Source organism: Chrysemys picta, chromosome 12 (assembly GCF_011386835.1).
Source record: "Chrysemys picta bellii isolate R12L10 chromosome 12, ASM1138683v2, whole genome shotgun sequence".
Classification (NCBI taxonomy): Eukaryota; Metazoa; Chordata; order Testudines; family Emydidae; genus Chrysemys; species Chrysemys picta.
Genome location: NC_088802.1, coordinates 36,106,475 through 36,123,507, shown reverse-complemented (window position 1 = coordinate 36,123,507; position 17,033 = coordinate 36,106,475). Strand labels below are relative to the sequence as shown.

Sequence of the window (17,033 nt, the reverse complement as noted above, 5' to 3'; positions counted from 1 at the left end):
GACACACAACTCCCACTGGATTTCAGTGAGATTTGGGTGCCTAACTGCTTTCGTCTTCTTTGAAAATCCAAACCTAAATTACTAACCCCGAGCTTTCAAAAATGAATTGCATTACAGAGGTAGGCAATGACAACAGAAGCAATGAGCCATAGGAAGACATCCACAAGCCATCGCATGGGAAGACGTGTCCACAGTAACTTGAACAGGTTGAATAAATAGAATGAGATGGGGTGATTTTCTGTTGATGCTCAGTTTCTCGTGATAGTCTTAATAATAAGCATAAAAATGCTTTGATAGCACTTAGCTCTGTTCTGATAGTTCATCAGGGTCACGTGGTTAAAGTGAATAAAATACCTTACGAAGCTACCATTAAGTGACACATATAGCACTGCATCCCATGGTTCAGGCACTAGCCTAGGACTTCAGAGATCTGGGTTTAATTCTCTGCTCTGCTCCAGACTCCCTGTATGACCTTGGGCATGTTACTTAGGCCCAGATTCCCAAAGGTGTTGAGGCTCCTAACTCCCATTACTTTCAAGGTTAGGTGCCCAAATACCTTTGAGGATCTGTGCCTAAGTTTCCCATCTGTACTGTAGGGATAATGGCATTTCCCTGCCACACCAGGGTGTTTGGAGGATAGACACATAAAAGATTGTGAGGTGCCAGATAATATGGTAATGAGGAACTGATAAATACTCCATGTCTAATGGTGTAAAGAAAGCCATCCATACAAACCTTGCTCACCTCCACTAATAACCAGGATGTTCACTGCAAGTTAGTGAATCTTGTAAATTAGCAGGTATGCAAGCAATAAATGCATCACCTAAAGCGTTTTCATAGAATACCAGGGTTGGAAGGGACCTCAGGAGGTCATCTAATCCAATCCCCTGCTCAAAGCAGGACCAATCCCCAGACAGATTTTTGCCCCAGATCCCTAAATGGCCCCCTCAAGGATTGAACTCACAACCCTGGGTTTAGCAGGCCAATGCGTTTTGCTCATTTATTTGATGTGTTGAATTTTAATCATGTGTGATAAAGCTCCAAAGTACACCAGCAAATGTTCCGTAGTACACTTTGTAAAAGTACTATGCTGAAGGATAAGTACGGGGAGACCTCACTACAGCACTCACTATTAAAGCTTTGCAGAGAAGCGTGAGAGTACTGCCTTTTCTGTACAAGTTTAGTGTGTGCTGGTTAGCAAGACTCTATTGTCTTTGTATTTCATTGCATCTGGCAGATGAAACCTTTATCTGGCTAAGACCTTTATGAAACTATGCACTTCATTGTTTTGTTCTTGACAGCAGAGGAAGGTTACAAGATCTTCTGAGGTTTAAAATTTGAATATTTCCTTTTGTGCCTTATTTCAGACTCTGCCAATTCTTCCGCTCTTCTCTAGCATATAAGGGTGAGATACTCAATTGCAAACTGGAACAATGGGCCCAGATGTATCCCATTCAAGTTCATGAGAATTCTTCCAGAGACTTCAATGGGAACAAGATTGTGTTCTAAAGATGTGAGTGGATTTACTTTATACACTGGCATAAATCAGGAGTGAAAAGAGTTGCACCAAATATGAAGCTGGAGTAAGATCAGGATCAGCCCCAATGAAATTCACATTTTTCTTTAAAAAATAGAGTATAAGAAATTCAATAAAATATCACAAGGCCAAGTCCAGCCCTCCAACCCACACACCCATTGCTCAATTTCACCTGACTCCTCTCTTGCTTACACCAGTGTAACTGTTGATGTCCGTGGAATCACTCCAGATTTACATCACTATGGGACATGTATCCGGGCTGTTGATTTCAATGGGCATTGTGCCTGAATTTGGACCATATTTTTTGTCTGATTCCTGGTTTTAATTTAAATGCTTTTATTTTAATTTTATTTTATTTTTGGCACTTTAAAGGAAAACTTGATGCATTATCAGGTGACTTAAAAGCAAATATAATGTCATTATTTCAGATAGGAACCTTGGGAAACATTTTCAAAAGCATCTACGTGATTTAGGAGCCTCAGTACCATTTTCAAAGTGATTTAGGCACATATTTTTAAAGGTATTTAGGCCTCAAAAGAGGTAGACAGGAGCCTACTGGGATTGTCAAAAGAACATAAGTGCTTAATACCTATTTAAATAATTGATTTCAATGAGAGTTTGGTGCCTAACATTCTTAGGTGCTTTTCAAAATCTCACTAGGCACCTCTTAGCGTCTTTAAATGCATAAATGCCTTTGAAAATCTTGAGGAAATCCTTAGGATCCCAAGTCTCATTGAAAGTCAATGGAAATTGGCTCCTAAGTCACTTAGGACCTTTTGAAAATGTTACCCTACACTCGTAAAGTGCCTACTATTGTGCATATGATAGAACTCTTCAGAGCTGCAAAGCCCAGTGACCCTAATTATAGGTGCTTGAGGATATCTCACCTATGTAAGCCGGATTATATAGAATTCTAGACAGGGAAGATAGTTTTGTAAAGTCTGGTTACTCGAGTGATGAATGGTACACATTGAGAAGGTTCCTAGGATTCACAATAATTTGTAAAAACAACAAGGAGTCCTTGTGGCACGTTAGAGACTAACAAATTTATTTGGGCATAAGCTTTTGTGGGATAAATTTGTTAGTTTCTAAGGTGCCACAAAGACTCCTCATTGTTTTTACTGATACAGACTAACACGGCTACCCCTCTGAAACCTGTCACAATAATTTTTGTTTATCCTGCTGCATGCCTAAAAATACATCATCAATATCAACAGCTAATTACTCTAATTGCCGAGTATTTTTAGTTTTACTTCTGCTTTTTTTCCCCACTAGCGAGAAACAAAGGCGAGAGACTCTGCAATTTTAGATTTCTAAAATTACAGGTTGAGACGACAGGAATAATTCCCACTATGGAGCGGTATTTCTCTCAGTGTCAAACAGCACCCTTTCAGATAGTCTCTGCACATTCTATGAATAAGTAGAGCCACCAATGGGGTGGGGTGGGGGGAGTCTCCCAACACACAGTCTCACACAGAAAGTGATAATTTAATTCCTATTAGTGCATCCTGTAATACATGAAAATATAACCCCATATTATTAAAACACCATAGTACCATCAAGGAAACCCCCTCCATATGTGCTTTCATTAATCAGTGCAGGAGCAGCTTCAGGGCTATATTGGCCTATGCGTACCCCACCAGCCTCAGAGTGTTGGGGAAGGTCTTACGCATCCCCATGCACTTCTCCTGATCAATGAACAGGGAGTTGGCTTTGACAGCCAGGTCATGCTCCAGATTAGATTTGGTGTGGACTAACATCTGCAAGGTGTCTTCTGCGTCCCTCAACCTCTGCTGAAGGTTCTGGATGGTGTCATCGATTTCATGGACTTCATTAACCAGGCTAGAAGACAACAACAAAAAAAAAGAGTTAGTAGATTCTGAGAGGGAAATAGTCCCATAACTTGGCATGTTCCTGGCAAGGCATTATTTACAGGGCTTTTGGTGCCGTTAAATACCATCTTGGTTACATTCTGAATGTATTACATGCATGTTTCTGACTTAAGGCTGGATCCCACTGAAGACAATGGCAGAAATCCTTTTGCCTTCAGTGGGGTGTTTTTAACTAACAAACTGCTCTCAAACTCTAGTGATACATGGAAACAACTCACGCAACAGACAGTGCTGTTTAGAAAAGTGATGGAAAGCTGTGGTTTCCTGTTCTCATTTTGTTTTTCTGGGTTTTTCCTTGCTTGCACGCGTGTGCGCGTGCGCACACACACACAGAGTGTAAAGAGTGAAAAACAGCAGAATTTAAAAATTAAAGAGCAGAATATGAATGATGGATGAATAAAGACATTCAGGATGCCAAGAGAACAGTCAGGTGAAATAATTTTAGATACAATGACTAAATAGAGTTTACAATTGTCTTGCAGATCTTTACATTGACTCACTGCAAAGATGCACTATTGTTAGTTATCTCAGCACACCAGCTGTGCTGTGATGTATTGGGTGAGTGGTGTGATGGGTTGGGACGATCTAGCATTTAGGGTGTTAGTCTGTGATTCGGGAGACCCACATTCTATTTGTAAGGGGACTCTTGTCCCCTTACTAAAACTGAGTGGGGGTGCTTTGGTTGGTTTATTCCCCATGCCAAAAGAAAGGGGAAGGGTCAATGGGAAATCAGGACCCTGAGACTGACAGTCCCCAGGAACAATGGGGAGAGGCCAATGCTCCAGGTCAGCCTGATTGACAGGGCGGGCAGGTTAATCAGGGAGTCAGGAGGCCGGGGGCCGGAGTCCTGTCCTCCGTGTGAGCTGGAATTGCCTGGGTCAGACAGAGTGGGGCCGAGCTAAGGAGAAAGCAGAGGTCCGAGCTGAGCTGGGGAGCAGAGCCCTGCCAGATTCAGAGGGGCCAGAAAAGCAGACCCTGAGCTGGGAGCAGGGCTGCAGCCACAGAGCCAGAGACACAGTGCCCAGGGAGAGCAGACCCTGTGCTGGGAGCAAAGCTGCAGCCACAGAGCCAGAGAAGCAGCTCAGGGGGCTGGAGGCAGAGCAGCAGCATCAGTGCTGAGGCATAGTGGAGCCGGAGCTAGAACAGTGGAGCTGGGGCTGGAGCAGTCTGGAGCCGGGTGCGGTGAGCAACTGGGGCCAGCCAAGGGAGGATCCTGAGCAAAGGGCCCAGTGCAGAAAGACACCCCCAGCCAAGGGTCCTTGCAGGCCAGACTAGGAGGGGGATCTTAACCTGACGGGGGGCTGATGCTGGGAAGAAGGGTCCCACCACCCAAAGCCCGGAGGTGTGTGGCCACCACCAGAACAAGTGTCCAACCCACTGCATCCCTGCAGCACAGCCAGGGCCTGAGAAGAAGGCCTGGGACCTACAAGGAACAGACTGTGAACTGCCTGATATTCCAGAGATACTGTTTGTGATGTTCCCTGCCACAGAGCGGGGGGATGTGTTTTCCTTTAACCTTTCCCATTTTTCCTTATTCTTTTTTAAAATTAATTGCTGATTAAATAAATTGTATGTAATGATCAGTGGATCAGGGAAGTGTCCAGTGCAGAGACAGCACCCCAGAGTGGGGACACCCTAGCCCCTGTCCTAGGTGACCACAGCAGGGTTGGGGGTTGAGCCCCCCAGGAATCCTGGGCCCAGCCTTGTTGGGGTTACAAGGACTCTGCCAGACAGGAGAGTGGAAGGGGAGTCCTCGAGGGCAGGGAGGCCTCTGCGTAAAGGAAGTGGGAGCGAGGACTCAGATCCTTTCGCTAGCCCATTTCACCGGGGTAGTGCAGAAGCCAGGAAAGTTCCCCACAATAGCAGCACCATTCCCCTGCTTACATATTCCCTGCTCTGTCACAGGCTTACTATGTGAGCTTGAGCAAGTCACTTAGTTTCTCTGGGACTCTGTTTTACATTTGTACAGTAGAGATAACAGCATTTCTCTAACTCACATTGTCAGGCATTAAGGAGGCTCTTTGGTTAATCTAAGCAGCACTATTACATGAAGGACCAGACTGTGCATGATACTAGCACAGATGGACCGAGGAAGGGTGTTTTTGTGCACAGAACTCAGGATGGACTCGGCTCTCCTGTGGTAACTGACCAGAGCAGACACTCACTGGAGTACAGTTATATGGAATACAATGCAGTCTGGGGAACCCCCGCTGCAAGGAGGGTGCAGCCCTGCCCGTGTCAGATATCTGATAAAGCCGCTGAATCAAGACTGGGGGTGAAATTCTGCGCCTAGTGAAGTGAAATGGCAAAACTCCCATTGACTTCAATGGGGTCAGCATTTCATCTGAGGTTGCTATTAGGAACTGGGCTGTGGAAGCCAAAAAGCTTTAACTGGAATATCAATGAAAAGAGACAGGCCAGGGAGGAAGTAATAGCCAAACCTCCTGCTGAAAGGACAGATCAGGCCCCAGCAGCACCTTTGGAGACAGACTCCAAAAGGAGGAAGACCCTAGATGCTCTCCCCAACTCTCTTCTGGGCACTGGACTCCTTTGCAAGAGGAGGTTTAGTTTTGAAAAAGAAACAGCCAAAACACTTCCACGCTTAAAATACTGAGTATTGAAGGCCCTATCCTGTCAAGTACTGAGTGCCTTCAGCTAGTGCTGAAGTCAATGGGAGTTAAGGATGCTCTGCATCTTAAAAATAGCAACATGGCCACTCAAGAATCTTCTTTAGTGTCTCTCTTATAAGGACGGAAACCATTAATGTTCTTCTTTGGAGGTGCAAAGGTTTGCATGAGGTTAGCACCACACCACACAAAGCCTAGGAAATTACCTCACTTGCAATTGACTTTACTAGTAACGTCAGGTTTCGGGTAAGAACATCAAAATTGAGCTGTATTAACTTCTATTTGTCATCTTGCAAAACTGTGAACGCTACAGTGCTATGACAGCACTGAAACATCGGTGGAATGGCTGGTGGCTTGTAACAACCACTGCATGGAATCATGTTGCCTTAAATATAGCAGTAAACCTGAACTCCTGACTTACCGTAACTGGGTGGAATCCCGGCACAGCTCCACGTTTGGCCGCCGTGTGCGCTCGTCCAGGCGGGTATGGGCCACCTTTAATGGCGGCCCTTTGTCTCTGATGGCTTTTCGAATGGCTGCTATCGTCATCTCTGTTTGGAAGATTTCTTGTAGCGTCTAAGATTAAACAAAACCAACCCATACACAAATGAACGTTGCTATTTAGAGAATATATTTTTGTATTTTCTCTTGCCCCCTCAAAATTCCCTCACTTAGCAGGAGATCCTAAATTCAACAAGCAGCCAACATTATACCCAATACAACCTCTGTATTTTACACTACAGCTGGCTGACAGGTTTACATTTTGATCCATATTCACAAGCAAGGAGAAAGAGAGGAAAATGGATTGCTGTGAGAATAATATTTACAAAGGTGGCATTGATATTGGGCTCTCTCCAATCCCATTGATGTCACTGGCTCCCCTGCTAATGGCCAGAATGGGAGCAAGATCAGGTGTACACAAAACTGTAGAACTCCTGCCAACAGGTTGAGGATCTTTTTTTTAAGGCTTATCTTTAGAGAAAGTATCCGGTTAACACTGGTGACAGGACACTAAAAATCCGGTTACCACGGGATGTGGGTGTAGTTTGAGCTGGCATTGTCCAGCCAGAACTATTGCCCCTCCCATGTACAAATGCTCCCCGACTTACACAAGGTGTTCCGTTACAGAACGCCTTGCATAAGTCAAATTTTGCATAAGTTGGGAATGTATCGACAATTACGCAAAAAAAAAAAAAAAATTTACAGAACTTCAAGTGCGGATTTCCGTAAGTCGGGTTTGCATAACCCAGGGAGCGTCTGTATAAGGAACGGATTCGCACACATTTGTAGGAAAAACAAAACAAAACATCCCATTCTGGATATCAGTACTTTAACTTTTACAGTACCTTCGAGGGGCTTCCAATTTATGATGCACTGTGTTCAATACTGTATTGAACTGGGATGCACATGCAACCAAGTTCTTTCCTTATGCTCAGCCTAGTTCCACCGGCCAACGCATCTTTGTAATTTTAAGGGGTTGCAAAAGCACTGGAAGAAGCTCAACACACAATGTTGTAGGTTTCTCCCTCCCCTCTCCCTCAAGGATTTTAAATCCACTTCTTAGCAGGCTATGATAGAAAGATTGGCTGAATAGGCTAAAGGCAGGTTCTGTCCATTTGCTGGTTCTCTAATAGTTCAATCCGTCATAAAAGTACCTCACATTTGATTTCTTTTGAGTTTCATTCCAAAAACTTAAAGCTAAATAAACCTGAAGTTAGTCCTCATTTTTCTGCCCCAACTCAAACTAACTTCTTTCCCAAGTGGAAAATGTTGGGTAAGCATGGAATGAGATTCGAGAAGGGAATGTGAACACAGGCCAATTCCTGCTGACAGTTACATCTGTGTAGCCTTATTGACAGATTTTCACACAAGAATAGATTTTGGTCCCTTCTGCTTTTTCACACCTGGTATAAGCAGTATTTTAACCAAAACAAAATGGCAACAAATAAATACATTCTACATTCCCACCCCCCACCCCCATTTTTTGACCAGCTCTATTGTGAAGTTAAAGAATCTAATCTGTGGCTCCGATTTATAAGCAACAACCTTGAGGAAAACCTAGAAAGTTCAGATTTAGGTTAGATATTAGGAAAACAGCACTGACTATATAGGTAGTTAAGCACTGGAACAGGTTACTAGGGAGGTTGTGGAATCCCTGTCATCAAGAGTTTTTAAAGAACAGGTTAGACTAACACCTGTCAGGGATGGTGTAGGTTTACTTAATTCTCCCTCAACACAGAGGGGATGGTTTAGAGGACTTCTTAAAGTCCCTTCCAGCCCTACTGTTCTATGATTACCTTAGCCAGATGTGTCTGGATCTTATTTTTGGCATCCGCTGTCTCAGAGATGCGATTAGTGAACGCCACATTCACTCTGTTGAACTGGTTCCACATCTCGTTTGCAGTCACAACCAGCAAGTTTTCAATATCATCCCTCAGTTTGGAGGAGGCAGCTCGTTCGCTCTGGGAGCGTAGAATATTATCATCTGTAAACTTGGCCCAGGACTCTGGCACAGAGATCCTGGGAAAACAAAACCAGAGGCATGCAATAGCATAATGTAGCTAAGGCTGACTACAGGCAACTGCATATTCTATTAGGGAGGAAGTTGGATTAAAATTATCCTTGCTGGAATCTGTGATCCTGACTCTGCTGCATAAAAATTAGACTATCCGGATACAGTTCATTCAGTAACACTGATCTTCATCATTCAGACAAATATAAAGTCTGCCGTATTCATGAAGACAGCTCTGACATTTTATGCAGGTTCCACATACATAGTCTTAAATGGTGACTTTTGGATCATGTTTAAGATTTTAATAAAACCACATACACCTCTACCCCGATATAACGCTGTCCTCGGAAGCCAAAAAATCTTACCGCATTATAGGTGAAACCGCGTTATATCGAACTTGCTTTGATCCGCCGGAGCGCGCACCCCCCCCCCCCCCCGAGCACTGCTTTACCGCGTTATATCCGAATTCGTGTTATATCGGGCCGCTTTATATTGGGGTAGAGGTGTATTTCTAAAAAGTTTGAGTATGTTCAAGCTCCAGGGGACACAAGTTACAATCAACTCACTCCAACCGGTAAGATTTATAGCAACTTCTCACTGAATAAATAGTACATGTAGTTCTTCCTAGCCATTCCTATTTATTCAAAGTGAAATCCATCCTTGTGCAAAGGGCCAGAACAAGGCCGATGCAACCCTTAAATCCCAGGTAAGCCCCATTTCAGACATGCCAGCCTGCTGCACATCTCATCCACCTTCTGTGAATTTGATCAGCTTCGAGCTTCATTCATTTTGGTTGTTATTCTGCTGCTCATCCAAATTCCTCTGGCCCCAGTAGGGAGGTAATTAATTGACATTTAAAGATTAAAAAAAATCTATTCCAGCCCACGAAGTACACATGTACAAGTGAACATTAATTTACTCCTTTAGCCCTCTGCCAGCTACGGTACAACCATCCACGTACTGATTTATATCCTCATTCATTCACTGCTCTAATGAAGAGCAGAACTATATCTCAAGATCAATGCTCTTTCTTTCACTTGGTTCCCATTTTGTTTATATTATGCCCATTACCAGGTCTACTTTAGGAAGCAATCAAAACCAACAGTCTTTGTCTAAGTGAAGGTTGCAATTCAGATTTAGTGGGCTGTACATCAATGCTGACTTATATCAATGTAAAATATATATAAAAATAAATGTGAAGTTTAACAACTGCATCACAGACCAATAGCTAATACATGCATGTTAAACCCAATGGTGTCACTTTAAATTAAGCCTGAGATTTTTTTCAAAGCCGCCCAAGGGATTTGGACACAATCTCATTAATTTTACTCAGTTGAGTTTCTAAATCACTGAGGCAGCTTTGGAAATCTCAGCCTGAGTGTCTCAAATTAGGCTTTACATGAACTTTACTCTTCCTTTCTTCTTCCACCTCCTGCCTCCGTTCTACCTCTCCCGTGCTCAAACCCGCAGTCTCCCTTCTTTATCATACAGGAAGGCTTATATTCTGCCCACACTGTAATCTTTTGGTTACAGTGCACTCAAAGTCATTATACACTTAAGAGACTGTACAGATTCCACTGATTGTTAAAATGTGCGCTAAAATGACACGTGGCTGTGGTCTGTGTGGGTTGGGGGAGGGCATGTAGCAGCCCATAATAAAGGGAAAGCTGACCTCTCCTGCGAGAACCATCTCAGTAGTTTCACCCATTGTACTTGGGTGCATGGCATTTATTATGTACCTCTCCTGCGAGAACCATCTCAGTAGTTTCTATCCAGTCCTGTGTCCCAAACAGCTTGAACATAATTCTCAAGATGTACTTACGTAGCATCAACCCGCTCCACTCCTCTGTAGTAACTGATGCCATCAGAAGTGTTCCTTAGATGGTGACACTTATCATCGATCCGGTGAGCTGCTTGCTTATCACTAAGGTCTTTCTCCAGCTCGTGCTGGGCTGCCCTGTCGGATCTGTAACATGAGAAAAACCATTATTGCAGAGTAAATAATAATGAGCATAACAGGCCACATCTCCAGCTCTGGGCAGTCCTCTTCTGCACTACTCCAACAAGGCAAAGGAGACTTAAAGCTGCTCTAGCGGGTCCGAGAGATGATGAGGGGGCAGAGCTGATGTAACAGACCCTAATGGACAAATCCATGGAGTAACCCTACAAGTACTTAACACCAGAGGCCAGTTCAATTCCCAGCTAGCCCAAGAATTGGAGGGGAAACAGAAGAGCGGTTCAGAGGTACCTTTACTTATCCCATCAGCCCAGCTGACGTCAAGCACAAGATTGCTAGCATTTACTTAGCATAAAAATATAATTCAAAGGAAATGGGAAGAGTTTACTATTTCTGAATGACCCAAACAAGAAGAACATGCCTGTGAGAAGGGGATATAATGACACCTTCCACTTTTATAGCACCTTTCATCTGTGCATCCCTAAGCACCATACAAACATGGATCAATTCAAGTTGCACGAGACCCCTGTGAGCGAGATAAGTGCTATCCCTATCTTCGATGAGGAAAATGAGGCATAAGATCACATAGCAACTCAATGGTAGAGCAAGGAGTAAGAACCAAGTCTCTTGACTCCTAGTAAAGTTCTTTAGTCATTAGATGATGATACTTCCTGCAACAGAATGTAATAAATGAAGGAATGATCTGGTAGCTCCAAAATATCCCTGGCCTGTTTCATGTATCCCTTTAGAAGGGCATTTCAGGCCAGATTGTCTAAAGAGTGCAGCTTCCATTTACGCACCAAAACAAATGGCCAGTTTTCCAAGAGAGCTCAGCACTTTGGGTGAACGAGCTCTTTTGGAAATCTTGCCCTAAGTCCACAGCAAATATTTCTCACCCATGGTGGAGTATCTCTCTAAGTGAAGCTACTCTTATTAAAAAAACAACACTGCATCATATTCTTTGGGTCTACATCAACTTGTTCAACAATTAGATCAAATTTAAACAAGAGCAAAGCAACTGTTAAGTGTGCGAGACATTTCTCCCCCTAAGCTGTATTTTTGAGGGGGGAGGGGATTTGCTGAGGTGTTTACATTAGAAATTGGAATATAACGCTACTAAGAAAAGTTGAGGTGAAACTCTTCCTTACGCAAGCTGGGCTATCGCCTTATCCAGGTGGCGTTTCATCCTCTCCTGACACGACTTGATGACGTCAACTTCCTGGTCAATTGACAAAAATCAAAATTCCATCAATGTCCTTGCTTATGAATTCAGGTAACTTTCATTCCGAGACCCACCCTCATGCTCCTATGTGGCCTCCTTGAACTCGGGGTTTAGGCACGCAACAGTAACCCTGTGCTGTGTGCCTGCTACTCCTTATACCCCAAGTGAGCATGCAGGAAGTGTGGAAGGAGTAAGTAAAGCCTTGGCTTCATCCCTCGCATACTCTGGGCAGTGCAGCTGAGCCAGCACGATATGTGCACAGTGATGAGGAAGTAACTTGAGTCCTATTTTTGGCTCTGCCACTGACATGCAGTGTGAATTTAGGCAGTCACTGCTTGGGCCCAGTAACAAATTCCTGCCACGCTGGAGCAAGCTTACTCCTTCCACACTTCCTGCATGCTCACTTGGGGTATAAGGAGTAGCAGGCACACAGCACAGGGTTACTGCTGCGTGCCTAAACCCCGAGCTATGCACTGCCCCTGATCGAGGTCAGGTTGTTGTTTCACAGTCAAGCCCTACATGAAATGTTTTTGTTCACACACAATGAAACACACACTCTGCATGGATATAGCGCCTTCCAGCTGAGGATCTTAAAGGACTTTGCAGATGTTCCTTATGTATTTGGATTGTGGCTAGTCCATATGCGACAGGTAAGGTGGAGGAAGGAATAAGGTGCCCCCCCCCATACACATTTGTGGGGCCTGCATAAGGGCTACTACTAAGTTGTCCCCAGTCAGGGGACAATTCACTGAAAAGGGGGTAGATAAGTGCAAAGAGGGGAAGGGAGTAGATGGAACCATGGCTCCATCCCCCACTGTGTACAGGCCAATATGTTGCACTCCTCATGGGGTGTTGCAGTTACTCCCACCAGCATCACTGAGGAGCTCTGACCAGCATCAGTCTCCCGGTGAGCTTGTCTTTGTTACAGTTGTGTTAAAACATGACTGTGAGGAGTCAAACTAGCTAACATGATGCTGAGCACGGCTTTGCTGTCAGTGTTGACAAGTTACGTTCAGCATCCTGCCAGCTAGTCCTGAGCATACCCTGATGAAGGCAAGGCCTAGACAGAATGTCTCCCAATGCTTCCCCTTTTAATCTACATGAGTTTATTCAGGCTGACCATTCACCTGATTACCCTCTACACACTGAGGTTCGAATTTCACATTAGTCCCATGGATTTCCAACCACTGTACCCTACTTGCTATCTTTGGCAACTGATCTAATTTTCATCATTGTACTTGGGTGCATGGCATTTATTATGTACCTCCCTGCCGTATGGCAGGGATAGCTAATTCTACGATGACAGAAGAAGCATGCTCCCATGTTTCCAGCTGAACATGCCACAATGATACATAGCTATTCATAGTCAGAAATCAGGAAGATATTTTCTTTGAAGTCACACAGCCAGTAGTACAAGAGTTATGGCATTAGCATTAGCTTTCACTGCCTGAGAACTGGATTGCAAAACATTTTTCCCATGCAGACATCAATGTGGAGTCCCAAGTATAGAGACAGATTCTTAGCTGGTGTAAATCTAGTTTGCTCCCATGTCAAGCAATTGAGCTACCTCCACATACGCCAGCTGAGAATCTGGCTTATTAGCTCCCAGAATGCCTTCTCCTATTGTCAGAGGTGAAAGTAAGCCGTTACAGCGTACCGGCAAGAGCCAGTACACCGTGCCGGATCGGACCGGACCGGCTTCCCCAGGCTGGCAATTTAAAGGGCCCAGTGCTCCCTGCAGTGGCTGGAGCCACGGGCCCTTTAAATCGCCTCCCGAGCCCTGCTGCTGGAGCCCTGGGATAGCAGCGACAGGGCTCTGGTGGTGATTTAAAGGGCCTGGGACCCCAGCCGCTGTGCGGAGCCCCGGGCCCTTTAAAGCGCCGCCCGAGCTCCGCTGCCAGAGCCCTGGGGTAGCGGCGGCAGGGCTCCGGTGGTGATTTAAAGGGCCAGGGGCTCTGCTGCAGTAGCGGCGTCCAGAGCCTCGGGCCCTTTAAATTACCCCTGAGCCCCAGGGCTCCCAGACACCTCTGCAGGTGGTAGCTCCGGGGGTGATTTAAAGGGCCCAGGTATTTAAAGGCCCCGCCTCTTCCAGTCAAGGCCATGCCGCTTCCAGTTGAGGCCACGCCCCCTGCTCAGAACTCCAGCATACCAGTAAGTCCTTTAAGTTACTTTCACCCCTGCCTATTGTCCAGAGATAAATCACATATTACTCCTGGGGGGATTCTGCACCAAAATATTCAAAATTCTATAAATTTTATTTCTCAAAATAATGCAATATAGTCACACCAATTTCAATTGTTTTGGTAAGTTATTTAAACTACAACACAGAAAAAAGTCACAGTAACTATTCAGCATTTCCTAAACACATGAAAGTTAAGTTACAAACACTTGGTAACTAATACCCTGCATTCCAGTTAAAATCCTGGATTTTCATTTAAATTACATTACAGAACACCAAGCAGACAAAAAAAAAGTAGAATGTCATTTTAAATTGCTCAGACTTTCACACATGAAAGTCACACTGTTTTGCTAATCATTGTCCTGGACCGGGCTAGATACTTTGGGAAGTGCTTGGTTCTGATTGTCCTGACATTTTATTGACTGCTTAGAAAATGTTTTATTTGCCCTTAACGTCTTTTTTTTAAAATGGGCAAGTAAAATAAATCCTGAGCTGTAATCGAACCCCATTGTGCCACTTTGGCACAGGAAAAAAGTGAGAGCACATAGATCTTCCTAGCTGATTTCCGTACTGTCATTTATAAGGCTTTACATCACTCTGGCAATGTCGGGGCCTTAAAACTTTTACAGGTTTTATGCTCCTGATGGAATTGACAGAGAATGGGAACAGTTAACTAACCATAGGAACATTAACAATGTGATTATGCAGGCAGGCTGCTATATTTCTGCCTCAGGGAATGAGATCAGTTAACCATCAACAGCAACATTAACAAAATGTGTTATTGTTTTTTTACAAAAGCTATTTTCTTTAATTTAAAAACAAAACTTTCAGTAACATGGGACTAATATTTAATTAAGTTTTTTTTCGATTCTCAAGAAGTTATAGACATGTTACTAGGCAGGCAGGCTGCTACATTTCTGCCTCAGAGAATGAGATCAATTAACTAGTAGGAAGACTGCTACATTTCTGCCTTGGGGACAGAGCCTTCTTTGTGCATAAAAAAAGACCTACCTCCACTCCACGAGCCTCAGTAGCAAGTGAGAGGAAAGAGTCTCTCTTGCTTGTTGGCCAGCCCCGCCCCCTCACGGTGATCAACATCTCCCCCGCAGGCACGCACCCCCAGCCCCTCTCCCCCTGGCAGTGATTTGCGTCTCTGAGGCTGCTCAGAACAGTAATATGCGGGCCATATGAATTGGGAGCGCAGAATTCTGTCAGGAGTAACTCTTTTATTCTGGATCCATAGCACACGGCTGGATTTTTCTAACTTTGATTGATAGAAATCTCCTTGTTTCATTGTACTCCCAATCTGTCTCACTTGGCTTATACTTCGATTGTAAACTCCTTGGGGCAGGGACCATCTTGTTGTTCGGTGTTTGTACAGCACCTAGCACAATGGGGTCCTGTACTAGGGCTCCTAGGTGTTACTGCAATACAAACAATAGAAATTCTTTCTAACTTATGCTATTGTCTTTAACCCAATGAAAGGAGAAGAAGGGCCTGTGTTGCCAACTCTTGTGATTTTGCAGGAGGCTTGCGATATTTGCTATGTTTCCGAAAGCCCCAGCTCCTAGAGGCAGGTGATTAGGTTTGAATCTAAAATTTCATAGTTTTTCGAGTTCTGACCCCTCATGGTAGTGGAGGAAAGCTGGAAAACATGAGCCAACTGCTCCGCAAGCCTCAAAACTCAGAAGATAATAAAAAGAACTGAACCTCGATTTTTTTTTTTTTTAATACAAGCTCATGACTTTTGGGGACCTGACTCATGAGAAAAAAAATTCTCTCAATGAGCAGTTCACTTGCAGTACGTGTGGCTGCAGTTTCAGTTTCATGAGGCCTCTGCAATCACTCCCTATTTCACTGAACTTTTGGATTAGGATTCTACCTTCATTGCAATTGTAGTGTTGTTTGATTTTTACACCACAAATATAATATAAAGGAACCACACAGGCACAGTGGGGTGCACATAACCATGTTTAATAAACATGCATCAACATGCAAAGCCTAGCTGTACACATACACTGCTGCTCTGGCAGGGTGCTGATGGCTTCTGAAACATGAAACACAGAGAGCACCGCTAGAGGACTCACAAACTATTTAAATAGCTACTTCCCAATTCTGATGCACTATAATAAGGGGACACAGCTATTCAGTGGTTAAATTTTCAATGTGACTCTCTCTGTTAGGAATATGTTGTTTCCTTATGATGAAAGCGTTCCCCAGAAACAGTATGGCTGTGTGCTATTTGCCTATATAAAGTTGACATTCACCGAGGAACAAGCGACCAAGTGGTTTGGCCAATATTGCATGGTCTACAAAAATGTACCTGGGGTTTGTGCTCTGTGTGGATTGGCAGGAGCTGGAAACACTATGAAAATGGACTCTCAGCACTAGGCTGGTCCAGCTTACACTGATGTCAATGGGAGTTTTTCCACTTATGTTAATAATGGCAGTTGAATTGGAACTTTAGGGTGAAATCCTGTCCCCACTGAAGCCAACGGCAAAACTCCCACTGATTTCAATGGGGACAAGAGTTCACCCTTAGGTTGGAATTTTCCACAGAATTCAGCACTGGCCTAAATGAAGACAATAGCAAACCTCCAATTGACTTCAATGGGAGTAAAGTTTGGCCAACTCTAAGCTCTTTCTGAAAATCCTGCCGATAACAGGACTTCTCTATAGAGAGACAAGGGGGCTGAGGTAATACCTTATATAACTTCTGTTGGTGAGAGAGACAACAGAAGTTGGTCCAATAAAAGATACTACCTCACCCACCTTGTCTCTCTCTAATATCTTAAGACTGACATGGCTATAACTACACTACATTGGACCTCCTACAAGTATGCCATGGTGCAGCTACCTCATATGTCTCTCCAGAAGCCAATTACCCACTTTTCCTGTGTCAGACAGACTTCTGTTCATGCTGGGTCCTGGCCTCTTGTGAGCGTCTTTATTTAATGGATAGTGGGGGACAAATGCACAAGCTTTCTAAAGAAGTTCCATTTGCAGATAGAGACCAGCCCTGGAAGATTTCAACCCCAAAGATGAAAATCTTCAAGTACTGGAGTAAGTGGGTTACAACAGGAACTTGTGATGTTGCACTCCATAAT

At 44.0% G+C, this 17,033-nt stretch overlaps 1 protein-coding gene across 4 annotated transcripts in view; it reads right to left on the bottom strand.

Annotated features, from left to right (window-relative positions):
- Positions 1–3,006: 3,006 nt before the first annotated feature.
- Positions 3,007–17,033, bottom strand: part of TEKT3 (tektin 3) — a 52,201-nt gene continuing 38,174 nt past the window's right edge. For all 4 annotated transcript variants that reach the window (XM_008163837.4, XM_065563350.1, XM_008163836.3 and 1 more), the window contains 5 exons: positions 11,674–11,744; positions 10,391–10,534; positions 8,354–8,576; positions 6,478–6,632; positions 3,007–3,379 (listed from right to left, as the gene is read on the bottom strand). In XM_008163837.4, the coding sequence (XP_008162059.1) occupies positions 3,163–3,379; positions 6,478–6,632; positions 8,354–8,576; positions 10,391–10,534; positions 11,674–11,744 (810 nt within the window). In that variant the 3' untranslated portion in view covers positions 3,007–3,162. The remainder of the gene's footprint in view (positions 3,380–6,477; positions 6,633–8,353; positions 8,577–10,390; positions 10,535–11,673; positions 11,745–17,033) is intronic.